The sequence below is a fragment of the Parathielavia appendiculata genome (assembly GCF_033297405.1).
Source record: "Parathielavia appendiculata strain CBS 731.68 unplaced genomic scaffold N657scaffold_2, whole genome shotgun sequence".
In the NCBI taxonomy this organism is placed as follows: Eukaryota; Fungi; Ascomycota; class Sordariomycetes; order Sordariales; family Chaetomiaceae; genus Parathielavia; species Parathielavia appendiculata.
In genome coordinates this window covers 622,140-643,647 of record NW_026944221.1, presented here as the reverse complement: position 1 = coordinate 643,647, position 21,508 = coordinate 622,140, and the positions used below count along the sequence as shown (strand labels likewise).

Here is a 21,508-nt window from a genome sequence, read left to right as displayed (position 1 = left end):
TCCATTCCTCCGCCACTTACGTTCTCCTTCCTTTTCTAGATCCTTCCGGCTTGCACGTGCATACGTGTACATTGGGCGGATCAAGGAGGCCATCGACATTCTGGAGCATGTACTAGCTACTTGTGCAAGCATGCATCACAAGGACGACTTTGGTTTAACATTATTGGCAAAGGACTTGCTTGAAGAACCGGATGGGATGATGTGGTGGGATATAAAGTTCCCTGCTGGGCTTCTAGCTCCCCGAATGACTGAGACTGCGGTTGACAGAACCAGTGGGGACGAAGAAGCCTTGGTCCATCTCGGTAGGGTTGTTAGATTTGTGCCAAACATGAAACTGCGTATTCACCAGTGAGTGAGTTGTGTACCAGCGAACAACAGCCCTGGAATAGGGACGCCTCACTCGACAATGAACCCACCGCTGCCACCATCATCCTCATCGTCCTCGTCCGGGACAAAGAACCCACCTCCTCCCGTATCATCCTCACTCGGATCTCCCTCCATCCAAACATCCTCCTCCAGCACCGCCTCTTTCCCTTTGCGCTTGCTCTCGGGTTCCTCCTCCGCCTCCACCTCCACATCTACCCCAGCCCATATCCTCTCCCGGATCCTCAACTCCTTCAAAAATCGACTCCACATCCTCAATGCCCTCCTCGACCTCCTCTCCTGCTCCTCCTCCGCCTCCATTTCCACCAGCCCCTGAACAACCGCCGAGACCGCCTCTTCCGCCTCCTCCGGCACCACAACCCCGTTTAACACAGCCGTACCCTGCCTCCCGCGGAACTCAAACCCCGTCAGCGCCGGCGCATAGTCCAACCCCAGTATAAACGCCGCCTGGGCCGCCCTGTCATGCCTGATATGCACCCCACCGCGCGGCACCATACTCGGGACATACAAATCGATGTTTCCAAACTTGTTTTTGGGCACCCTCCCATCCACCACAGGCGGCGCGACATACGCATCGGTCTGCTCCATCATATAAAGCGGGACATACCCCAGCGCAGCATCACCAAACAACCCCACCCTGTCCGGATCATCCACAGCCCCATCAGCTTTTCCGTCCTCATCACTCTCAAACCCACCACCTTTCCTCCTCACCTTCCTCTTCGGCAAACTCTTCACCGGCTCCTCCCCGTCTCTCACAACCCTCCCAAGACGATACCACTTCTCCCTCGTCCTCGCAACCCTGACATCCTTCCGTCGATATATCCGCTCCAACTGTGCCCCCGCCTTGGCCCCCGCACTCACCGTCCCACTGGGCTGCGCCCCGGGAACGAGCACCTCGTGCCGTCGGAGGTGCCGCTCCAGGGCATAGACGGGATGGTCCTTGAAGTCGGCGACATTCCGCGGCATTGGCTCGCGCGCTTCCTCGGCCGCGAGCTCGTTGAGCTCGATTTGTTCCAGGTCGGTCGGCAGGGGGCGGGTGTAGCGCGAGAGCAGGCGGCGGTACCAGCGGGCGCCGCCGGTTAGATTGGTGCTGCTGCTGCCGCTGCTGGTGGTGGGGTTGAGGGTGGTGGGGAAGCCGTCGATGCGCTGTTTGCGGGTCTTGGAGGTGTAGGCTTTGGCGTAGCGACGGGTTACGTCGACTGCGCTGCTGTCGGCTGCGAAAGCGATGGTGTAGGTTAGGTTGTTGAGGGTGTCAGAAGGTGGGGGTTCGAGTGCGCGGGGTTTGCACTGGGTGCATGTGACGAGGGGGTCGACGGGGTGCCATTTCTGGTGGGCGACGTCGAGCACTTCAACCCAGTAGACCGGAAATGGCGACTCGCCGCGGATCATCCTAGGGGTCGACACAGAGAGTTGGGATGGGGAATGCGAGGATGCAGTTACTGATGGGATGTGATAGGCGGCGGCGTGTGGGTGGCCAAGCCGTCGACGGGGAGAGGGCGTTGTTGCGCCGGCCTGGAACTCGGGGAACTTTGTTTCATGTTTGGCCACTGCTGCGGCGTATAGCTCGGCTTTGGATGGCTGATTTTGTGGTGTCGAAGCTTTCCGTTGTTTTGGCATCGAAGGGGCTCCGGGAACGAAGGGTAGGGGCTGCAGCGAGCAGACCAGTCGAGCTTGGACACCCACGGACCGGAGCAGGGCGCAGAACAGCTGGGCACCAACATCACGCGACCCTTGCATTCTTCTAGCTGCCTCGAGAAAGTCACTCTTGTCCAGCGTGGACTCCATGTCATCAGGGAGTTGGTACTGCCGAGCGTATTAGCGCAGCCCGGGAAAGGGCATGAGAGGTATTGACATACATTCTTGAGCTGTTCTTCGTCTCCAGCCCACAGGGCTCTCCATAAACCTCGCTCAGTGATGGAAAACGCCATCTTAAAGAGCTCCTTCGCCTCCTGAAGACCCTTCTTCAAGGACTCTGAACGTCCAAATTGGTTCAGACTGGCCCGGGGAACCAGGGCACTGACCGTCTTTTGGGGGAGCAATGGCCGAAGAGTCTCCTGGACCTCTGGGTCGTTACACCACCTGTTCCTGAGCTCTAAGTGAGCAAGAAGACAGACTAGGTGTACTTTGTGGGCCTCAACACGACGCTCCCTCTCCTCATTGCTGAGGGCCTTGCGACGGTCGGCACGGCGAGGACCCATGGCAGCCATATGGGCGGAAAGATCCAGATTCAATGCCTTGAACCCTTCTCCGGCGATGGCGGCCGATGGCACGGCGGGCTCGATGGCGACGTCTTCGAAAATGTCGTCATCCTCCTCGTCGTCGGAATCCCTCAGCACGGTCTGCACTGTAGGCGTGGGAATAACAACATCTTCAAATTGGATATTGCCATCTTCGGAAGCATCATGAGAGACAGCAATTCCAGTATCCATTCCGGTGGCGCTGGCAGCGCTGTCCTTTCGCGACTCGACCCGAGCTGGTCGTCCCTCGCCGGGGCGCCTACGTTTCAGGGGCCGCTCTGGAACCGTGCTGTTTCGAGTGAACTCATCTCTCGCCTCAATCAGCATCTCGCGATAAATGTCCGGAACAGCGACATCTCTGGCAGCAGTTCTGCGCCGCGAGCCGGGTCGCGTTGCGGCGCCCTGCGACGCTGCTCTTGCGCTCGAGCGCGTTGTCCTCGGGCTGCTGATTTCTGCCGGCGCATTTCGCTTTCTGCCCACCATTGTAAACGAAGCGCGAGAGGGTAGGTGCGGGTTAGCAACAGCCCCGGGCTTGTATCATCGCCGTTGTAGCCAGTGGCGATGCTGTTCAATCGTTGTCACTAGTTGCTGTCCCATGTCGGCGCGGCAGGCGCGCGAAGTCACGGGTTGCCGTTAATGTGACAGCCATCGCCGGTTGCTGCCAGCTGCTTTCAGCTGCAACTGCACATTTCTCATCGACCCTCTGACGTGATCAAGAGCAGCGTCAAGCAAATGTCGGTTGACCGTAACAAAGACAGCACAAGAACGAAGCACGCACAAGAAGGTAGGGAGTTGAAATGGGATTATTCGAACATCTTACAGTTACATGGCTTTCAACTTGACGCGAACCTGGGGTATGCATCCGCCAATTCATACGTAATGTACAAGCCTATGTCCAGGCAACATCCCGCGTTCAACGCAAGAGTTGTCTAAGCGCCGGTTTTCTCGGCAACAGTCTTCAGAAGCTTCTGACTCGTCGCCTGCCCATGAAACCGAGAGGGATTCTGCAGCGCCTTTTGCACCAGAGCTTGCGTGGCCTTGGGTACCCGCAGCCGGTGTCCCACGACCAACGCTCCCGTTAGGAGGGCAAGCGCACCGGCCTGGTGAGCGGCCGCGAGGGGGATCGGAACCATGTACATGAGGGTGGTGATGCCGAGCGTAACCTGCATCAGAGCGAGATGCAGCATACCATTGACGCCCTTACGCACATCCCTGGGCATCGCAGCCTTGATCCGACAGGTCCGGCTATAGGCGAACAGTGCCACCACGGCGGTGAAGGTGGTCATGGCGAGTATGCGGTGGTCGAGCTGGACGAGCGATGGGTTCTCGAGCATGTTGCGCCACCACAGGTCGGACCCGTCCTCCCTGCGGCAGTAGAACTTGTCAAACAGCTCCGACTTGGGCGGCGCATACCCTACGCCCATCTTGGGAAACTCGTTGTAGATAAGACCGGCATCGAGACCCGCAACGAGAGCACCGGAGAGGACGGTGGTGAAGATGAGCACGGTCAGACCAGCGACCGAACGGCGGAGCGCTGTCAGCGTGGGCGACTTTAGCGCTGCAAAAGCCTTGGCGGCAGCTTCAGGGTCGCGAAGAAGCCGATGTGTCCGGAGCACCCCAAGGCCAGAAAGAAGCATCCAGGCGTAGCAGATGAAGGCGGTAGCGAGATGTGCCGTCAGGCGGTACTGGCTGACGCGGGGGTGAGAGCCTGGGGCAAAGAGATCGTCCTTCAGCCCGGATTTGACCATCCACCACCCGATAAACCCTTGGAAACCGATGAGGCTCGAGATGCCGACCAGATTGACGGCCATTCGCGGCGTTACCCGACGGCGAGCAATGAAATAGACGGTCGGGAGCACAAAGGAGAGACCGATGAAGCGACCCCACAAACGGTGTGCCCATTCCATAAAGTAGATCTTCTTGAACTCGGCCAGGTCCATGTGGGGGTTGAGAAGCTTGAATTCGGGAGAAGCGCGGTACTTGTCAAACTCGGATTGCCAGTCAGCGGCCGACATGGGCGGCAGGGAGCCTGTGACGGGCCTCCATTCTGTGATGCTCAGGCTGGCACGTTTGATTAGCTCCTTCGTGCAGACTCAGCCTTGGCAATTAACATACCCAGATTCGGTCAGCCGTGTCAAGCCTCCCCATACCACAATGCCAAAGACGCTCACGGCGCTGCCGACAAGCCAGTAGCCCACCACCTTGGCGTTGGTGTTGGGGAAGGACGATGACTTCTCGGCGGCTTGGGAGCCAGATTTATGCGCCGCTGGCTGAGCAGCCTTCGTGATATTGCTTCTCAATGACTCGAGGGAATTCTTGGACTCAATTGTCGTCGCCGAGGCATATCTTCGGGCAGCTCTGGCGAGCTTCAAAACTTGGGACGGAGGGACCAGAACCTGCTGTCGTAGACAGGGGCCGCAGGCAACGGGCACACGGGACATGTGCACGGCGGCCCTGCGTAGACCGAGCTGAGAAAAGCCCATCTTGGTGGCTGCGCCGACAATGGCGGTTGTTGGTGGGAGCTGTCTCGTTCCGGAGCTCACATCGGACGGGATCAAATGTTCGGCTGTTGAACTTTGGTATCAGGCTAGTGAGCCCACCTTCATTGAGTGGCGAGCCGATATGGGCCCCACCTTTGCCCGCCGAGCCGCTATAGAGCTGGGCTGCCGGGTCTTTCCGCCTTGCTCGATTCCTTCTCGTTGCCCGGGACATGCGATCACAACTGCTCAATCCGTTCTTCATAAACCGTCAAGTAGCCAGCCACCATCGAGTCAATCCATCTTCTGAAGCAGAATTGAGAGTTGCGACACTTTCAACTGTTCCTAGCTTGGCTGAGTTGCCCAAGATGGCAGGCCTGTGCTGAGTTGATCCTATCCGCGACACGCAACACAACTCCCGGCAGAGCCTCCCAGCTGAGCTTCACTGAATTCCAAATCGAGTCTTGGCAACCCATGTCAAGCCAGTAACAGCCAAGCGTTCGCGGATCAAACGTCGTCCAAAGAATTCCTTGTGGCCAGACCGAGCCAGACACAGAATTGCGACGGTCAAGACACAACCATCGTCCATCTAGGGTTCTAGACATATGGTACAAGTACAGCCACACTGCCAAGGCATTTGGGTAACAGTATTTTGGTTCTGACCACGACGCAACAAGTCCGTGAGATCGCCCAGCACGGGCGGTCCTACACGTGTAGGATGCTGAGTTCTGCTGCTGCAGCTTAGCTTGGAAGTTTCCATGCATGGAAGCGCTGTCGACCACGGAACTGTCCGCATCAGAACCAAGTCCAACCCGTGTGGTTGGCTCGCACCATGTTTCGACTGCACGGCAGCCGACGACCCCTAAACGTTGTCTGGTGCAGTGTGCTGCAAGATCCGCGCCGAAACAGACGCCAAGGGTTACAGCAACGATGAGCCTGTCACTGACCTAGACAGAGACACATGAAATCGCAAATGCCGAACGGTCTCCCGGTTTGCACCCCTGCAGACGTCTCCCCAGTTAGTCAACGCTCTCTCAATCGCTGATACGTGCGAGGCACAACCTCTCGTACAAAGAAGGAGGGCTGTTGTCTTCCACGGAGACATGAACGATCTCTACACCTCCCCTGTCCCCACACTCCACCTGCAGCCCGTGCCGTGGACCCATGTCCATCGGGATATCTTGCCTCAATCTGGGACATCTGCTAGGCAAGGCAGGTCCTGCCGGATACCATTCGAAGGACCAGTCTACCTCCTCAGAGGTACCGATGTGCGCTGGCGACCTGGACTTCATTTACGCATCATGGAAAGAGAGAGACATAGACGGTCGTTGACATCCGATTACATGAACAATCGGGGTTGACAAGATTCCATCCCGAGACTGGGCGGATACCTCCGTTGGCCAGATCCAAATCCCCAAGTGGACAGCCGGTAGCTGCTTCCGACGCAGCTGGTGGGCCCGCGAGCCCGTTTCACAGCTCACTGACACCAAATTCGCCTTCGACTGGGTTGTTCTGTTCCCCGCCGCCAAATCGGTCGCATTTGGCCAGTCGAAAGAGCAAAGAACCCCCAACGGGATGCCGGAGGTATGTCGATCACATTTTGACCTTGCGAGGCTAATACAGTGGAGCCCAGCTACTCTCCTGATCTCGATGACCACGATGTCTACACAGATCCTATGAAACCCCGCCGAGTCAGTCCGGACATGAAAAGGCATTCGACATGGAAGGGAAAGGCGTTCGGTATCGATGACCCGGCCTAAAACAGATGTGTTCCTCCCTGAAGCGTGGGTTCCATGGACTCTTGCTGAAGTCTTTCCCCTCAAGATGCCAGGCACTCGCTGGTTATCCTGTTCCAACTCACCCTTGTTGCCAGACACAACTCGACTTGGCCCTCATGTTGGTTGTTCCCCAGCCATTGATCGACGCCAAGACATGTCGCATACTAAAGTCAGACGTGCATCCGTAACAACTATGCTTTTCCGTCTTGGCTCTTGTTGACTTTACCAGCGGTCCTCTGGAAGGACCTCATTTCGATCTCTTCGCGGTTTGTTTTGATCTTATTTCCCTTCTTCCTTTCCCTTCTTCTTTTCCCTTCTTCCTTTCCCTTCTTCTTTTCCCTTCTTCCTTTCCCTTCTTCTTTTCCCTTCTTCCTTTCCCTTCTTCCCCCCGTTGGTCATCCCGCCGGCCGTGGATAGTTGGGACAGTTGCACCCGTACCGTCTCCTTCCCTTTCCTTTCCCTTCTCTTCTTGGATCGAAGCTGCCGGGCGGCTTCGCTGGTAGTTTTCTTTTACTTTTTTTCCGCGCCTTATGTTCTGGGGGAGAGGCCTGGAGCTGCTCTGTCCCCTGAATACGGCGCCTCGAACTCGGTATTACTTGCCAGACATTCAGAAATGGCCGAAAACGTGACCGCCCCGATCTCCGAAATGGAGTCCCTGGGAGGAAAGCCGGTCTGTGGTAGCGGCGAGGTGGTTGGCGAGTATGATCTTGCCCTCCATGTCGCGGCTCTGTGTAAGTACAGCGTCTCTTCGATTAGAGGGTGATGTACTGATAGGTGTGTCAGTCTTGGTTCTCACGGCCTCCATCTTTGGCGCTGGTTTTCCGGTCGTCGCGAAGAAGGTCAAATGGGTCAAGGTGCCGGCAAAGACATTTTTCATCTGTAAACACTTCGGTACTGGTGTCCTGGTAGCCACAGCGTTTGTCCATGTAAGAAGGACGGTTCATGAATGGACTCAATGGAGGGAAGGGGAAGCTAACAGCGAATAGCTGCTCCCGACCGCATTTGGCAACCTCATGGACCCTTGCCTTCCAGACTTGTTCACCGACCAGTATCCGGCCATGCCTGGTGTCATTATGATGGGTTCCATGTTCTGCCTCTTCGTCATCGAGATGTACCTCAACGGAAAGATGGGCGGCCACTCCCACTCCCACGGCGGGCCCATGGGATTTAAGACACATAGTCACAAGCCGCCCGCAGCCAGTCATGCCTCCCCACCTCCGCGGCCGCCGAGATACACAAGCGCCACGGAATTTGAGATTGAGGACATCGACTACGAGAAGAAGATGGCCCAGAAGCTTTACGAGGAGCGAATGAGAGCATACCCGCCTGAGAAGAATCCGTATGCCGACGGCAAGGGGCTCACCGACCAGTCCGAGATGCCGCCCTGGTTCATCGTCTTCTACGAGCAATACGTCCGCCAGAGGCTCGAGATGATGAATATGATCCAGTCCATGCAGCCGACGCCGCCGCCGCAGCAGCAGCAGACCTACGGGTCTGAGAAGCGCCGGACCACGATCTCCGAAACGCCGCTGATCGACTCGCCGTACATTGACGTCGAGACTGGCCAGCCGGTCGACCCGGCCGTGTACCGCAAGATGTCGATGAACATCACGCTGCTCGAGGGCGGCATCCTGTTTCACTCGGTCTTTGTCGGCATGACCATCAGCATCACCATCGAGGGTTTTCTTATCTTGCTGGTTGCGATCTTGTTCCATCAGATGTTTGAGGGCCTCGGTCTCGGAGCCCGCATCGCAGAGGTCCCCTACCGGCGCGGCAGCCTCCGTCCGTGGGTGCTGGTTGTTGCCTTTGGGACGACGGCGCCGATAGGTCAGGCCATTGGGCTTGTTGTTAGGGACTGGTACGATCCGAACAGCGCGTTTGGGCTCATTATTGTGGGCGTGTTCAATGCTATGTGAGTGCGCCCGGAACGGGAAAGTGGTGTATTTTTGACTAATCATTTGCAGTTCATCTGGTCTCCTGCTCTATGCTGCTCTTGTCGATCTCATGGCCGAGGACTTTTTGTCTGAGGAGGCCAACCGGACCATGACAAAGAAGGACCGGTTGATGGCGTTTTTCTTCCTGATTCTTGGAGGTAAGATTGTGCCGTTTTTGACAGAAAAGCTGAGTCGAAAGTTGACTTGATTTAACAGCTATTGGCATGTCCATTGTGGGCGCTTTTGCGTGATTTGGAGGCAACACTTGGTTCGAGCTTGTATCATAGCGCAATCAACCCAGTCGCCTCAACGCCATCAGCCATCACTTCCTCGGCGCACACCTTGACCGCCGTACATGCTGTTTCCACACTATGGGCCCCGTATTTTGTGCTGTTCGGACAGACTGACGAATGGAATGGATTTTCTTTGGCGTACTACACCCGAAGGTACGAACCTCAAAAACGGTGGCTAAGACCTCGAACTGTCGTCAGCGGCCTGGCCTGTTGACCGCAACCAGGCGTCAGAACCTTGATGGGTTGTTGAAGGAATGACGAAAGGGTTATCAAGATGCGTGTTAGCTGCAGAAAAGGTGGTCTTGTCATTTACAGGGCAGGATGATCTAAAGGTACTTCACCCGCCTTCTCGGGTACAGAAAGGAGCTTGATCTCGAATGGTTTTGATTCCGAATGGTTGACCCAAGTCATTCTCTTCCCTCAGCAACTATGGACTTGGTCGGCCTGCCACTGAGAGTAAGATCACCATTTCTAAATCCGTTGGACTTCTCCGTCCTATCGGGGCGGATGTGCTGGCTGTGCCATGGATACGCCGAGACATACCGGTACGCGCCGACGTCAATTCTGGACGTCACCCTCCAATGGATAGCCGATGAGCAGGACATGACGGCTACCGTGTCGAAAGTCACGGCTGGGCCGCGGTGGAACTTATTCTGGTACCACCAGGCTCAGTTGATGCTGCCTCTGAGTTTCCAGCAGTCAAGTCCGGAGAGGCACCTTGCCGGCTTCCCCCTCTACGACAAGAAAACAAACACCTGGACTTTCCAAGTACACGCCGACTGCTGGGATCTCGTAGCCTGCCGAGTTTCAGACCCCCTCGCTGTCGCTACGGCGTGGTGCAAGTATTTGATCTCGACCTCCCCGGATATCGAATATCATCCCCCGGGCTTCGACGCCCCATCGAAACACGAACCTTCTCCTCGGCCATGGTCAGCAATTATGACGTACGGATGGCCTGATCAGCGAGCGTCCATGCGACGCCTCTACAGCTTCGACGGCCTGGCAGCAGAGCTAGGGTTTGACCGTCTCCCAACAGCCCACGCTCCCATGCCCCTGGACGACCTGGATCTAACCCACTCGGCCTCGACCCCGACGCTCACCGGCCACGGCAAAAGAAACAACCCCTTCTCCAAGCTCCCGGTGGAGCTCCTAGAGCAAATCATAGGATACCCCCCAACAGCCGACCTCTTGGCCCTCAGGCTTGCTTCGAGAACAATCGCCTGCGTCTCCCTACTGCCCAAGTTGCCGCGCAGTTTCTGGCGCAGCCGGTTCACGGGCCCAGTTGAGCTGGGATTTGCCTTGCCAGAGTGAGTGGATGGGGACATTGATTGGCGAGGCATGTACTTTCTGCTCAAACGGGCGCTGCGGATGCTTTGTTGCGAGACGGATGAAGGGCCGGAGAGTTTGTTGATGGCGAGGCTGGCGAAGCGGAGCTACTGGTGGAACCGGTTGGGCGCTGTTGTTGACAGGCTCGAGGACAAAGGCGGATTTGAGGATGGGCTCTGTTCGGTGCAAATGCAGGATTTAGGCTGGGAAGGAAGGTGCATAAAGGGTTGTGGAAGGTTTTGAATGAGTTTGCAGTGCTTGTATGTCCTATATAACTACATGTTGGGGTTGGATGGATCCAAGTACCCCTGAGTGACCTTGGCTTCACCTATTACTGGCATGGTGGGGAGGTGGACTTAGGGTTTCAACAATGTCAATGACGACATGCATACATTGGATTGCAATACAGTGAGATACATTTCACGCTGATACCCAGGAAACATCTGGCGGTTGGGCAGTGTGACAGTGGGCTCAGTGCTAGGGGTCTTTGTTTGTGCCATGACCTCCGCATTCCATCCCTTCACATTACCAATGCGGCTTTCTAGGTCCGCTCACGGAAAGAAACAAGGACTGACGAGACTTTGGTGCCATGCCATACTATGGCAAACAAACTCCCGGAGCAGGGCCATTTCTCCGGATCGGGAATGCAGCTCTGATCGCTGGCCAAACAAAGAACCATGCCTTTTGGGAGCACATTCCAGTCTTCACAACGTCTCACGGACTCTCTCCCCCCAGAATTCTTGATCCCAAGCGACCCGAGCACACTTCCCAATTGTAACCCAACATCATCATACCTCACAGATCACGACATCTTGAAACCCCTATCCCTCCCCAACAATCCACAATGACCACTCCCACTTCCAAGTCCTCCTACTCCCTTTACAAACCCCTCGCTCACGGCCGATACCTGGTCCGGCGCATCACCGACGGCGAGCTGCTCCTCGCCGAGCCGCTGGACCTCGACCCCAACATCATCCACAGCACCAGCACCAGCGAACACGGACGAACCCGCACCCTCCTCCGGCACGGCGCATGCCAACCGGCGGCCGCGCTCCTCAACCATGAGAACCTCCTCTGTATCTACGACGAGCTCGTCGCTATCCCGCTGACCCAGGTCGGTGGTGGCGGTGTGGAACCGATACCTGGGGGGAGGAGGAGGAGGAGGAGGAGGAGGATGTCGGCGGCATGAGAAGGAACTTGGTGACGAGGCGGATGCTGGTGTATGACTACTGTGACATGGGGACGCTGCAGGATCTCTTTGATGAGCATGAACCGCAGTTACGGACCACTCTTCAACATCATCAGGAGCAGGTGGAGGAGGATGACGGTGCTAGATGTTGGGGTGATACTGATACTGCTGCTGGTGGTGTGCACGTGGGCAACATTGGTACCCGTCGTCGGCACAGAGAAAAAGAAGTTGAAGAAGCAATCGCTCCAGCCGGCGGCTTCTTCCCGGAGGCGTTCATTTGGCACGTTGCGCTGGGTCTGCTCAGGGCTCTGCAGTGGCTGCATGAGGGCGTGGGGGATACGTACGGGGTCTCTGTGGAAGAGGGAAGATGTAAGCGGAGGAGGGGGAAGAGCGAGGCTGAGCGGGATTGGATGCCGGTGCTGCATCGGGTTCTGACGGCGGCGAGTGTGTTTTGCAGACCCCGAGGGGAATTGAGACGTTCGCTCCCGTGAAGCTGGGGAATTTTGGCAAGTGTTGGGCCTCTGGGGGCGTTGTCAAGTCCATGGAGACTCCGGTCGTGGCGATGCCGGAGAAGGATGAGGTCCCCTTGGGGTTGTTGAGGGAGAGGGCAGGAAGGTGGAAGAGGGATGGGTTTGGGTTGGAAAGGGTGAGTGTGTCTCATTTAAGGTTTGAGTGAGAGGGAGTGGTGCTGATGACTTCGACAGTCGGAACGGCCTTATACGCGCGGAAGCGAGCTCTGCGCTGTCGGGGCGATGCTCTACGAAATGATGTGCGGCCGCCCCCTGCCGCCGGCAGATGAGTGCTCGGAATGCGGATGCGTCCACATCACCGCCAACGATGCCGAGGAGTCCACTCCCTGCGACCATGACTGCGTTGGGGATGTCAACATCCAGAAGGTGTTCGAGCCGTTGTTCCAATACACGGCCGGCCTGAAGGAGCTGGTCATGCACCTGCTGCGGCTCAACTACGCTGACAACTGGTATGCGAGCACGGTGTTGGATCATGCCTGGGCGGGGTTTGAGAGCTGGGCTGCGAAGACGGAAGATGGGCGACTATATCGGGATACTTTCGACAACATCTGGCTCAGGAGGCAGAACCTGACGAGGCTCAAGAAGTGAGGTGGTGATGCGGAGAAAGAAGAGGCCGCGGAAGTCATGGAGCCTGATGTTTTGGTTGTCTAGTGCATGCATGTGGCATGGCTTCCCGGCTCAAGGCCGGTTCATCTGCAAATCTCCGTTTACATCGGGGGTAAGGAGGTGTCACAGAAAGGTGTCTCCTGGTCAACTCACCTCGAGTGTTGACGGCACCATGAGTGTGATGCGCGATGAAATCGCACGGTTATCCGAAGAAATGTTCCATCCAAACTGGACCATAGAAACAAGAGCAGGTCCGCAAGGTAAGCGACTCCAGAGCCTTAATTCTAGTAGACTTCATAAAGTATCGAAATAGAGGGAGAGGAGAGGAGAAGACGACATGACTGGGAAGAAAGGTTTTCTGCTCAAGAAAACAAATATTTGCAACATGAAGCGAAATTGCTTCCGGGCAAGATGAGATAGAAGTGTGGGCATATAAGGTTGTCCTTGTCCCAAGACGAAGAGACTGCGGAACGTTGCGACGAAAGCTCCAACAAAAGGATATCTCCGGCGAGTCTAGTCTAAACGAGGCTGACCAAGGATCCGTCCATCCTTGCTCTGCCTTACCTTACTTCCAACTTGTATACAGCACAAGGCAGTAAATTTTCCAAGCAAAGATCACCCCTCCAGGTCTCTCCTTACGCCTTCTCGTCCCTCATCTTGCGGAAGAAGTCCATCACTCCAGTGTATACGACAAGCAGAATACCGCCGCCAGGTCCCAACCGAAGAACCTTGGGGATGAAGCCCTTGTACAGAGCGCCGAATCCTTCTTCCCTGGCAACCGTGGCCACGGCTGGCCACGCCCAGTTGTACTTGGGTGTTTGCCCAGCAACCTTGACCGTGTTCTGAATGCGTGACTTGACGACGTCTAGCGGAGTATTGAGAATGGTGCCGACGGTACCGCCGACGGTACCAGCGATGATGTCGTTCACCGTCTGGCCCTTCTTGGTCTCGGCCTTGGGGATCAGCTGCCGGACCTGGAAGATGCAGCCAAAGTAGCCGGCATTCCAGAGGATGTGGCGCCACAGCGTCGCCTCGAGGCCATTGTACATGGCCAGGATGCCCTCGTTGCGCACCGTCTTGAGCACAACGTCGACCATGCCGTTGTACTTGCCGGCCGACGCCTTGTCCTGGAGGCGGATCTTGACGAGCTCGAACGGCACCACGACGAACGACTCGGTCGCGCCCGCCGAGGCACCTGTGAGGACCGAGAGCGACTGCGTCATGGTCTGCTGGCCGAACAGGTCTCGGTAGAACTTGCCCCACTTGTCGTTGGCGGCGAACTTGGTCGCGCGCTTCGGCGCCTCCATGAGGATCGGGGCGGTGATGCCGCGATACAGTCTCGAGAAGCTAGTGCATCCGTCAATGTCGGTCCCATGTTATGTCCTGAGCATTCCGAGATTGTACCCCTCATTGCGAATAATCTTTTGGAAGCAGTCGAGCATGCCCGTGTACGCATCGGCGCCGGCCCCTTTGCCGGTCTGAAGTTGTCTATCCAATCGTCAGTCGGGGCGCGTCGATATAGGTGAGGGCGCTCTCTCACACTCTTGTCTTGACGACATCTAGCGGGTACCTGTTGGGAGACTCGGGTCAGTACTTGAGGCACGCGACCAGAAATATTGCGACGACGTACATGACCAGAATCTATGCGCACCGGAGTGTTAGCATGCCAATTGGCCAGTATCGGAGCCAGCCGTCAACGTGCCTCAGAAACCCCGGCAATGGCGCCTATTTGAGGCCATGGTTAGTTGTCCAGTGTTCTGTGTGTGGTCTTGGGAAGTCTCGAAATGTCGCTCACCGGCCATGAAGGTGTACCCGAAGGGCAGAGGGGCTTTCTCTGACGCCATTTTGGATTGCTTCCTGAGGTAATTGATACTCGAAATGCTCGGAATGGAAAGCAAGCAAAAGAATGGTTGTAGACGCAAAAAAATAGGGTATCAATAAAAACAACTGCGGAAAGTAAGCGTCGCGACCTGAATTCAGCAAGGCGAAGTGGTGAGTTTTGGTAATGCCATGCACTCTGTCAACCCCACCCCACCCACATCAGGGCACATTCAGCCGTGTGGAGAGACGACATCGGAGGGCCCAAACCCCTGGTCCAAGTGCGTGGGGATCTCGGGCCCACAGGATCGGTAATGAATAAGAAACCCTAACCCGCTTTTTCAAGCTGCGTCTGCTCTAGGGCATGAGGATCGCGAAAGAGAGCAAGAGGAGGATCTAATTAGAAGGGCACAGTGTCTCCAGGATGGATGGTGTCTTCTTTTGAAGGGAAAGCAGAGTGACTGCCGGTATAGCCATGGAGGAGATGATTCCAAGCCGGCATCCACTCCATCTCCGTGTCCGGGCCACCTGAGCCCGGCAATGTCGAGACCTTGACGGCAGGCGAGGTAGGACGTGTGTCGGGGCCAGAACCTCCATATCAGAATGGAAGGCATGTCAGCCATCAGTACGGAGTAATCTAGGATAATTCATGTTGCGCGGCTTTGCGCTTTGGGAATACAGCTTGTGCCTCTGCTAATGTGGATAACTTAGCCCATGACTGTTGACCCCGCAGCCGGAGCCCGGTTCTTGTTTAAGGAGTAGAGACGCTCGACGTCGGAAATGCATACGTTGCATGAACCTGTCGTTGGATCATCTGCAATCGGATTCCGAAAGGCTCGATTCGTTGCACGTTTCCGTCTGCATCACATTCAGATGGTGCCTTGGAATCCTGAGCCGTCCGAGTGAGTGACTAGGTTGAGCCGTTACCTGCGGGAGCTTCGAGCATGAGCATGCAACTGGGGTCCCGATTGGTTGTCCGGAAACGCCCGGGCCTGGGTTGGCGCGTGGAACACGGGGACATCATGATGGCTGGCAGACATTGTTCCGGAATTATGACCAGGTATCCCGCAACACTCCCTAACTAAAATCGTACATCGCTACTCCGTCGAAAAGTTGTAGATAGCCGACCCAGAGCTCGAGCATAGCGCTGCAGAGAAAAAGACGCCAAATCAACATCAATCGAATCAAAACCAAGCCCTATCGCACTCATCTGCGCTGCAGAGCTACTTCCGAGAGAGCCGCGTCCTTGTTCCTCGCGCAATATCGCCACGCGCAAAAATCGCAGCCCATTGGTCTCTTGACGCACAAACCTTGGGGGTTTCAGCCCGAAACTCGTCGTGGGAAAGTCTTTTCCGAGCTTTCTGTCGCACCTTTAAACAGGCCGTGATCCATCGAGACCACAGCGAGGTGCGTTTGAAGCTTCCGAAGGACGTCCCGCGATACCCGTCTGGCACATGACGCATCTGCTGTGGAAATACTACTGGGAAGATGATGTCGACCGATTTCGACGTCTTCTTGCGCCTGCCGGCCATGGCGCACAGAGTGGCGCCCGGGGCTCAACCTTAAATTCAGGAAACGGTGGGAACCCGGGCTACGCTACCTCCCCGCGCACGGCGGCCAAGTCGCGCAAACCCCAGGGCTTTGGAACAGGCTCTGGAAGTGCGCGCCATGGCCACGGTGGCCTCGGCCGAAACGAAGTCAACAGCCGCGACCACGCCGGTCTTACCGTCCTGCTGCGCGCCGCTTCCTCGACCACCGAGAATGCAATCTCCTTTGTGGAGGCCCTCCTCGAGCACCCCGCGATCGACATCTACGTTCAGGACCCCGAGAGTGGCTGGAATGCGCTCCACCGGGCGCTGTATGTCGGCAATATTTCCATCGCTCGGCTACTGCTAGAGAAGGAGCGCAAGGACTTGATTGGGCACACGGCCTCGCTTCACCGCGTAGGGCAGCTCATCAAGACGAAAGACCATGAGGGCAAAAGTCCGTTCGACCTCTACCACTCGACCATCGGCGAGCGGAGCTTGAAGGAACTCATCGAGCAGGATAAGCCTGATGACGTTTCCGACAGCGACGAGGCTGAGATTGTTCTGGATAAGACGCTGTGAGTCTGCTTGTTTGGGCTCATGTGCGGCCTCGGTGCTTCAGAATCTGATACAAAGACAACAGTAATCAGGGCGTGCACACTGCTGGCGAAGACCTCTATGCATTCGGCAGCAACAAGAACCTGTCCTTGGGGTTTGGCGATGAAGACGATCGTCAATTTCCAGACCGAGTACATCTCAAGCGCCCAGATTATCTTCTGCGCCGGTTCCATAGAGAGTACCTCCAGGCCGCTGGCCTAGACGACCCCGCGTCTCAGGACTTGTCGAAGGTCCCGACTCTGGTTCTGAATCGGACGCTCTTGATCCAAGACGTGGTGCTGTCCAAGCTGCATAGCGCGGTGTTAACAACAGATCCGGTCTCGAACCTCTACGTGTGCGGCATTGGCCGTGGCGGGCGGCTCGGCCTTGGGGATGAAAATACGCGATTCACGTACACGCCCGTCCAGGGGCCGCTTGCCGACAAGAGGGTCGTCCAGGTCGCACTGGGCCAGAACCACTCCATGGCAATTGACGACACCGGCGCGTTATGGACTTGGGGCAGTAATGCGCAGTGCCAACTGGGATATGCCCTTCCCGAGCCGGCGAAAAAGAACGAGGACCCTATCAGCACCGTGCCGCGGCAGGTGTTCGGGCCTTTGAAGAAGGAAGTCATTGTCGGGATTGCCGCATCCTCGATCCATTCTGTGGTACATACCGGGGCCTCGCTCTATTGCTGGGGGAAAAATATCGGCCAACTCGCTCTGATGGACGCCGACTCTAGATCGCTCGAGTTTCAGCAGACTCCCAGAAAAGTGGCGGCCTCCTTGTTCTCATCGCCGATTGCCATGGTGACGGCCATTGACAAAGCAACGACTATCTTGCTGCAAAACCATACCGTCTGCGTGTTCACCGCGTATGGCTACCACATCGTGAAATTTCCCTTTGCCGCCCTCGACATGGTCGGCAACATCAAGCTGGCAACTCGGTATGATCCGTCCTCGACGCAGATCAACTACATAACCTCCGGCGGCGAGACAATTGCGGCCCTCACGAGACGCGGTGATTTGTTTACCATGAACCTTGACCACAAAGTCGAAACCAACCCGCCAACGGCGTCTACAACGAACCCTTCGAAGATTAAGGGTGCCGTCACACAGCCGCAGTGCATTTGGTCTGCGCGGCAAGATGGCGTCCGCTCCGTTGGGGTTGGCGAGCACGGCTCCGTCATCATCAGCACCAAATCCGGGGCTGTGTGGCGCAGGATAAAGCGGGCAAAGGCCAAGGTTGCATCGTCGGGGCTGTCCGAATCGAAGAGGAAGGACTACAAGTTTCAGAGAGTCCCGTGCATCACCAAAGTTGCCACCGTCCGGGCATCGGCGTTCGGCACCTTTGCCGCTATCCGAAAGGATTCAGATGTGATGAAGGAGCAACTCGCTGTTGATGACCAGTCGCTATGGGAAGACGTGGCGCCATTGAACTGCCTCAACGGATTTGTCGCATCGGAACCCAAGAATGTTAAAGACGAAGTCCGCAAATTCTGGGGTAACGACGACATCGCAGGGCGTTTGGGATCGGTGGCCTACGAGGTGCTGAAGTCTTCCGACATTGAAGGTGACCTGGCGCAGCACCTTACATCGTGGTCGTACCGGAACGACCCATTGGATGCAGCCGTATGCACCTCGTCTTCACCTGGCATCAGGATACCCACCCATGGTTGGCTGCTTGCTGCTCGCAGCCCTGTTCTGCGAAATGCTCTTGCGCACTTTCGCAAGTCGGGGTCGTTTAATCACGAGATATTCAGCATAAGCGAGGCCGATGGCAAGGCGCTGGTCTGCTTCCCCGCGCTGGATCTCATCGCGCTGCTAAATCTCGTCCTGTTCGCTTACGAGGATAAGGTGATTCCAGTCTGGAATTTCACTGGTCACGTCCGGCCGCTGGCGTACAGATATCGCCAAATCCGCCAGGAAGTCATGAAGCTGGCCACCCGTCTGGGCATGAACAGCCTGAAAGCGGCAGCCAGGCTGCAGGTGGAACCCAAGAAATGCATGGACCAGGACTTTCAACTGGCAGTCAAAGACCCGCGGTTCTTTGCAGATGGCGATGCGTTGCTGGAGCTGGAGGGGGCCGAAATTCTGGTCCACAGCACCTTTGTTTGCCAGAGGTGTCCCTGGTTCCAAGGCCTCTTTCTCGGGCGCTCCAGGGGTAGGTGGCTCGAGAGCCGTCGGGCTGCCTCCGCTGAGCGGATCAAGATCGATATGAATCATGCTGATCCTAAGGCATTCGGATATGTGCTTCAATATCTCTACGGGGATTGCGGCGCAGAGCTTTTCGACCCCGCTGTTTGTGATTCCTTTGACGACTTCCTAGACCTCGTCATGGAGGTCATGTCGATCGCCAACTACCTGATGCTGGATCGGCTGTCGCAGATCTGCCAGCAGGTCATGGGTAGGTTTGCCAACATTCGCAACATTGCTCATCTCTTGAACGCCATCAGCCCGTGCTCCGTCACGGAGTTCAAGGACGTAGGCTTGGAGTACATCTGCCTGCAATTGGAGACGATGCTCGAGAACCATCTGCTCGACGAGCTCGACCAGGACTTGCTCCTCGAGCTGGACGAGGTCGTCCGAGATAACCAGGCCGCTCAATCACCGTTTGTCAGGAGCGGTCGGACCGAGCTATTGCTTCATGAGAATAACCCTTGGTTGGCTGAAGAGATTGATGAGGAGCGGCAGATCAGGATCAAGGAGGTCGCGTTCAGAGCGCAAAGAGAGGAGGAGAAGAAGCTGTCGTCTTCCGTCAAAGCCAAATACGGCAGCTTGGAAGAGGCGAGTCCCCTCACCCTCACCCCTGATAAAGTCAGGAAGGTGTCTTTGGCAGACCGAAACGAGGTTTCCATTCCTCGTCTTCGATCAAAGGCGTCCCAGGGAGACATGATCTTTGATATGGATGAAGAGGAATCGCTATTTGCTAGTCCTTCTGTGAGGCCTCGGAAACCTGCTGAGGCGACATTGGACGTGGATCAGATCCCGGCGCTGGGTAGCTCCTGGAAGGCCGCAGGCAAGAAGATACGCCTCGAGCTCGGCGGGTCGCCTCCAAGCAGCCCGCTGAGCAGGCTCCATGCACCCGCAAAGACGGCGAAAGCGGCGAGTGTTGACGTGATGACTTCAACTTCGGTCAAAACAGGGCAGCCTTGGGCAGCTGCTACGCCACCAATGTCAAAGCTCGATCTCCGCGACATCATACAGTCGGAGACTGCAAATCGGTCCTCACTCTCTGATGGGTTGGCAGCACAGAGGGCGGCGAAGGAGACAACGCCAAAGGCTGCTGCGCCAAAGATGTCGCAAAAGGAAAAGAAGCGACAGCAGCAGGCAGCGCAAGCAGCGCTGCTCACGACCAAGACAGACACGCCCAAGAACGCATGGGAGCGCTCGGGCAACGAGTCCCCAGCTGCCCCCTGGAAGACTGTCAACAAGGGCAAGACACCTGTCCAGGGAGCCGACGGCGCGGCCAGCCCATTAGCCAAGGGCCTCCTCACCCCCGACGCGCCAGCCGCCTCGACGTCAGTCCCAATCCACCGGCGCACCGCATCCCCAGACACCCGTTTCTCAGGGCAGCGCACACCAAGCAGCTCCACCGTCAGCGCCGCTGCAAAACCATCCACTACCACCCCCATCACGCCTATTCCACGCACGTCCGGAGTGCACCACCCTGATTCGGGCCAGCAAAGGCCCCCGCCGGTTATTCCGCACTCCAAAGTCTACATCCCGCCAGCGCCCAAGGCGGAACCGCTCCTGGGCCTGAGTATGGCGGACATCATGGGCCAGCAGACGCGCGACAAGATGCAGGTCAAGGAGGCGGTGGCGAAGCGGTCACTGCAGGAGATCCAGCAGGAGCAGGCGTTTCAGGAGTGGTGGGACGCTGAGAGCCGGCGGATGCAGGACGAGGAAAGGAGGCGAATGGAGAGGACTGAGGGGGGCAGTTCGTCGAAACGGGGGCGAGGGGGGAGGGAAAGGGGAGGGAGGGGTGGTAGGGGTGGTAGAGGTGGTGGGGATGATGGGAGGGCAGCGGTGGGAGGGAATGGGAGTGAGAATGGAAATGGATCTGGGGGCATGGGTGGAATGGATAGTGTTGGTGCGAGGGGTGGTGGTAAAGGGAAGGGAAGCGCTAAAGGGAGAGGAGGAGGTGGTGGTGGCGGGAGAGGGGGTCAAAGAGAGGCGGGACGCCAGCAGCAGCAGCAGCAGGGTTTTACTGCTGGTGGTGCAGCAAAATAATTACAGGAGTTAGGTCAGGGACTGTATAGGGGTAAAAAGGGATGCATATACATGGACGGGGCATGGCAGTCTGGCCCGTGAATACGATCCACGTGGAGTTGGAGGCTTTGTCTGCTGTCTACCTGTTGTATATCCAGGCCGGATATTATGCGTGGTTGCATTCACTATGAGTTGGGACCTGTTCTGACTCGACGTGCATAGTGCAGCCAATGACTGCGGGTAGCAAGAATCGACAAGTTTAGTTGCTTGATGTGGTATGCTGAAAGATGAGCTCCGGTGTAAAGTGAGCAGCTGTATAGAGTACTGATCCTAGCATGATGCCAAAGCGGCGGGAACCTCGCGGTCAATCTCCTCCCAGGGTCGACGTCTAGTGGTGTGTCAGTGGGTGTAACTCGATCATTTGGAGCCACTGCCGACTCTGGACAGCCTGATTCGCATGTGGTGCTGCATGCATGGAGTGGAGGAGAGGACAGGAAGGAATGGCATTGTGCATGCCGACAGCCTCATTGTCGGCTTCGCAAAGTATCTGTAGATGATCAGGTGGCGCTGTTCGTGTTCTTCTTTCTTTTTAGTTTCACCAA

General features: G+C 56.6%; 7 protein-coding genes across 7 annotated transcripts; 4 read left to right on the top strand and 3 right to left on the bottom strand.

The window, feature by feature from the left end:
* Positions 1 to 396: 396 nt before the first annotated feature.
* N657DRAFT_564346 (Rad4-domain-containing protein) lies at positions 397 to 2,813 on the bottom strand (the record flags this gene model as incomplete). Its single annotated transcript, XM_062788272.1, has 2 exons — positions 397 to 2,187; positions 2,241 to 2,813. 2 exons carry the CDS (start codon positions 2,811 to 2,813, stop codon positions 397 to 399), a joined length of 2,364 nt encoding a protein of 787 aa, XP_062650649.1.
* A 737-nt stretch (positions 2,814 to 3,550) lies between these two features.
* N657DRAFT_567025 (COX15-CtaA-domain-containing protein) lies at positions 3,551 to 5,104 on the bottom strand (the record flags this gene model as incomplete). The annotated part of the gene is made up of 2 exons (XM_062788475.1): positions 3,551 to 4,682; positions 4,737 to 5,104. The coding sequence occupies 2 exons, from the start codon at positions 5,102 to 5,104 to the stop codon at positions 3,551 to 3,553; spliced, it is 1,500 nt and encodes a 499-aa protein (XP_062650648.1).
* A 2,418-nt stretch (positions 5,105 to 7,522) lies between these two features.
* Positions 7,523 to 9,061, top strand: N657DRAFT_566503 (Zinc/iron permease; the record flags this gene model as incomplete). Its single annotated transcript, XM_062788433.1, has 5 exons — positions 7,523 to 7,607; positions 7,660 to 7,802; positions 7,863 to 8,788; positions 8,841 to 8,968; positions 9,027 to 9,061. The coding sequence occupies 5 exons, from the start codon at positions 7,523 to 7,525 to the stop codon at positions 9,059 to 9,061; spliced, it is 1,317 nt and encodes a 438-aa protein (XP_062650647.1).
* Positions 9,062 to 9,146: 85 nt separating this feature from the next.
* Positions 9,147 to 10,715, top strand: N657DRAFT_640745 (uncharacterized protein). The gene is made up of 2 exons (XM_062792025.1): positions 9,147 to 9,256; positions 9,328 to 10,715. The coding sequence occupies exon 2, from the start codon at positions 9,533 to 9,535 to the stop codon at positions 10,412 to 10,414; it is 882 nt and encodes a 293-aa protein (XP_062650646.1). The 5' UTR covers positions 9,147 to 9,256; positions 9,328 to 9,532; the 3' UTR covers positions 10,415 to 10,715.
* Positions 10,716 to 11,273: 558 nt separating this feature from the next.
* On the top strand, positions 11,274 to 12,805 carry N657DRAFT_687264 (uncharacterized protein; the record flags this gene model as incomplete). Its single annotated transcript, XM_062796884.1, has 4 exons — positions 11,274 to 11,543; positions 11,582 to 11,971; positions 12,076 to 12,264; positions 12,323 to 12,805. 4 exons carry the CDS (start codon positions 11,274 to 11,276, stop codon positions 12,734 to 12,736), a joined length of 1,263 nt encoding a protein of 420 aa, XP_062650645.1. The 3' UTR covers positions 12,737 to 12,805.
* A 222-nt stretch (positions 12,806 to 13,027) lies between these two features.
* On the bottom strand, positions 13,028 to 14,639 carry N657DRAFT_640743 (mitochondrial carrier). Its single transcript, XM_062792024.1, has 6 exons — positions 14,550 to 14,639; positions 14,457 to 14,479; positions 14,385 to 14,395; positions 14,295 to 14,324; positions 14,159 to 14,242; positions 13,028 to 14,101 (listed from the first exon to the last, which is right to left on the bottom strand). The coding sequence occupies exons 1-6, from the start codon at positions 14,596 to 14,598 to the stop codon at positions 13,390 to 13,392; spliced, it is 909 nt and encodes a 302-aa protein (XP_062650644.1). The 5' UTR covers positions 14,599 to 14,639; the 3' UTR covers positions 13,028 to 13,389.
* A 1,008-nt stretch (positions 14,640 to 15,647) lies between these two features.
* On the top strand, positions 15,648 to 21,176 carry N657DRAFT_668872 (uncharacterized protein). Its single transcript, XM_062795463.1, has 3 exons — positions 15,648 to 16,676; positions 16,742 to 20,634; positions 20,997 to 21,176. Exons 1-3 carry the CDS (start codon positions 16,027 to 16,029, stop codon positions 21,095 to 21,097), a joined length of 4,644 nt encoding a protein of 1,547 aa, XP_062650643.1. The 5' UTR covers positions 15,648 to 16,026; the 3' UTR covers positions 21,098 to 21,176.
* Positions 21,177 to 21,508: the final 332 nt, after the last annotated feature.

Excerpts from the sequence above, each read along its gene's own strand:
- N657DRAFT_668872 (XM_062795463.1), top strand. The coding sequence starts at position 16,027 with ATGACGCATCTGCTGTGGAAATACTACTGGGAAGATGATGTCGACCGA. Across the intron at positions 16,677-16,741 it reads ATTGTTCTGGATAAGACGCT|TAATCAGGGCGTGCACACTG; the intron begins GTGAGTCTGCTT and ends CAAAGACAACAG. Across the intron at positions 20,635-20,996 it reads GGAGAGGACTGAGGGGGGCA|TCTGGCCCGTGAATACGATC; the intron begins GTTCGTCGAAAC and ends GGGGCATGGCAG.
- N657DRAFT_640743 (XM_062792024.1), bottom strand. The coding sequence starts at position 14,598 with ATGGCGTCAGAGAAAGCCCCTCTGCCCTTCGGGTACACCTTCATGGCC. Across the intron at positions 14,480-14,549 it reads CGGGTACACCTTCATGGCCG|GCGCCATTGCCGGGGTTTCT; the intron begins GTGAGCGACATT and ends GGCCTCAAATAG. Across the intron at positions 14,102-14,158 it reads AAGATTATTCGCAATGAGGG|CTTCTCGAGACTGTATCGCG; the intron begins GTACAATCTCGG and ends CGGATGCACTAG.
- N657DRAFT_640745 (XM_062792025.1), top strand. The coding sequence starts at position 9,533 with ATGGACTTGGTCGGCCTGCCACTGAGAGTAAGATCACCATTTCTAAAT.